At 40.7% G+C, this 2499-nt stretch overlaps 1 protein-coding gene across 1 annotated transcript in view; it reads left to right on the top strand.

The window, feature by feature from the left end:
• Arl6ip1 (ADP ribosylation factor like GTPase 6 interacting protein 1) overlaps nt 1–2499 on the top strand; it is an 8717-nt gene that overhangs the window by 3671 nt on the left and 2547 nt on the right. Inside the window, exon 4 of the mRNA XM_031388032.1 lies at nt 1910–2027. Coding sequence (XP_031243892.1) covers nt 1910–2027 — 118 coding nt within the window. The remainder of the gene's footprint in view (nt 1–1909; nt 2028–2499) is intronic.

The raw sequence follows: 2499 nt of genomic DNA, 5'->3' as shown, positions 1-2499 counted from the left end.
GGTGGGAGTACATGCACTATAACATGCAAGTAGAGATCAGAAAGCAACTTTCCAGAGTTTGTTCTCTACCATATGTGGATCTTGGGGATTGAACTCAAGTCCAAAGGTTTTGTAGCTTGTGCCTTTGCCTGCTAACCCTCTCAGTGGGCCCTGAACTCAGTCTGTTTAAATGTGTCCCAGCACTTGGGAGGCAGAGGCAGGTAGATTTCTGAGTTTGAGGCCAGCCTGGTCTACAGAGTGAGTTCCAGGACAGCCAGGGCTACACAGAGAAACCTTGTCTTGAAAAACAAAAAAAAAACAAAAAAACAAAAACAAGAACAAAAAAACCCCAAAAACCAAAAAAAGAACAAATTCACATAATTCGGGAGAGTTAGATTAAACTCTGGTTTAAGTAAGCATGTCTCTTTAAAGAATAATGGATCAGGGTTAGGTTTGTTATTCAGGCTGCTTTTCACTTGCCATGAGGAGTTAATGCAAGTATGTGTAGGGAAGTTTATGACCTTGACATTGGCCAGACAGCAGCCTAATCCTAGAGGGAAATCTTCAGAGAATAAACAGTGTCAGTCACATCAGCGGAGTAAGGTTCTGTTTTGATTATCTGTGATGATGCTGTGGGAAAGAAGGGACACTAGCTACCGCCTAGCCTTGAACATGGACAGCATGCGTGATCTGAGAAATCCTCCCACGATTGCTGTGCTTTCTCAGGCTAACACTAGGGGGGAGGGGGCAGCATGGCCCTCAGCATGGGTCCTTTTTAGTACTGGACCTGGGCCACAAAAATAGAGATAGAGGAGAGACAGATTAGAAAAGAAAAAAAGGGGGCTTTTTTTAGAGAGGTCTGTCATTTCTTTTTTTTTTTTTAAACTGCTGCTTTGTTTAGTGGCTGTTTGTATTTTCTCTTCCTGGGAATGAACTGAGTTTACAATGAATTTGGACTGGGCTCTTTCTTTTGAGAGAGAGAGAGAGAGAGAGAGAGAGAGAGAGAATATGTTCCTTCACCCATGTACACCTGCCCTGCAGAGGGCAGTTTTTTACAATTTGTTTCTCTCCATCCATGGGGTTCTAGAAATTGCACCTAGGGTCCCCAGGCTTGACAGTAAACATCTTTAGTTTCTGAGCCATCTTGCTGACCTGGTGTAGAAGTTATTCTCTTACAGATACTTAGATAGGGCTGCTTGGAGTCCTGCTGGGCACAAAGCAAGATTCTTACTATTAGAAGTGTGTACACAGGGGCTGGTGACGTGGATCAGACAGTAAAGGTGCAAGCCACCAAGCCTGTTTACCTGAGTTTGAAACCTGGAGTCCACACGGTGGAAGGAGAGAAGAACCAACTCCCACAGGTTGTCCTCTGACCTCCACACGTATACCATGTCAGAAACTTACACATATATATATATATATATGTACACTCACACATAAAATAATTAAAATGTACACGGGCATACTTTATGTAAAACATAATCTTGTTCTGAGAAAGATGTCTTAAAATGTAGTCACTTTGGGGGCTAGAAAGGTCTCAGAGGTTAAGAACACTTGCTTTTCTTTAGGGGACCTGAATTTAATTCCCAGTCCTCAACAACTGTCTACAATTCCAGGTCCAGGGACTTTAATGCTCTTTTCTGGCCTCTGCATGTACCAGGTACTGCATATGTGTGGTGTATATATAGATGTAGGCAAAGCACTTATACACATAAAGTAACACAATTTTTAAATGTGGAGGCACCTTCCTGTGTGTCTTAACTGTCGTTAGCCAGGGTACTGTGACTCATTCCTGTAACCCTAGGATTGAGACAGGGATGAGGAGTTCAGAGGCAGCCAAAGAGTAGGATTCTGCCTTAGGAAAATTAACTAAGTAAATAAATTGTACTATAGCCATTTACTTATAACAAAAGAGAAATCCCTTTTCTAGGACCACTGAACAACAGCAAAGATTTCATGAGATCTGCAGTAATCTAGTAAAGACTCGACGCAGAGCTGTGGGCTGGTGGAAACGCCTCTTTTCACTAAAGGAAGAAAAGCCTAAAATGGTATTTTTTTTTTTTAACTTACTGAATGTGAAACAAAATCATGAGTTGACTGATTTCAGCCTAGTGACAGCATTGTTAGGAATAAAGTTAATACTTACTACCCTTGTGGAATGCTGACTTACAAATGTTTCAGTATCTTAGCTTTGGTTTTGGTGGGAAGTTGCTAACTGGGAAGGTAGCATAGTTTATGCTGTAAGTATTAATTTATATAGACAGTAATTCTAAGAGTAATTTATTTACATTCTATAAAAGAAAATTAATAAGACATGGTATTATTTTCCCATCCTTTCAAAGGAAGTGGTTTAACCCTCTACATGAAGCTGTATGTGTGGCATATAGCATGATCTTTGGACTTCTGTAGTGTTGAGGCAAGCCTTCATGCTTTGGTTCCCTGTGTACAGTGTAGAGTGATCATGCTTCAGAGTTGCCCTGGTTAGTCTGACAAGTTGTTGTTCTTTTTTTTTTTTTTTTT

Source organism: Mastomys coucha, unplaced genomic scaffold (assembly GCF_008632895.1).
Source record: "Mastomys coucha isolate ucsf_1 unplaced genomic scaffold, UCSF_Mcou_1 pScaffold21, whole genome shotgun sequence".
NCBI classification, from domain to species: Eukaryota; Metazoa; Chordata; class Mammalia; order Rodentia; family Muridae; genus Mastomys; species Mastomys coucha.
The sequence above is the reverse complement of the archived record's forward strand: the minus strand, read 5'-3'. Positions and strand labels throughout refer to the sequence as shown.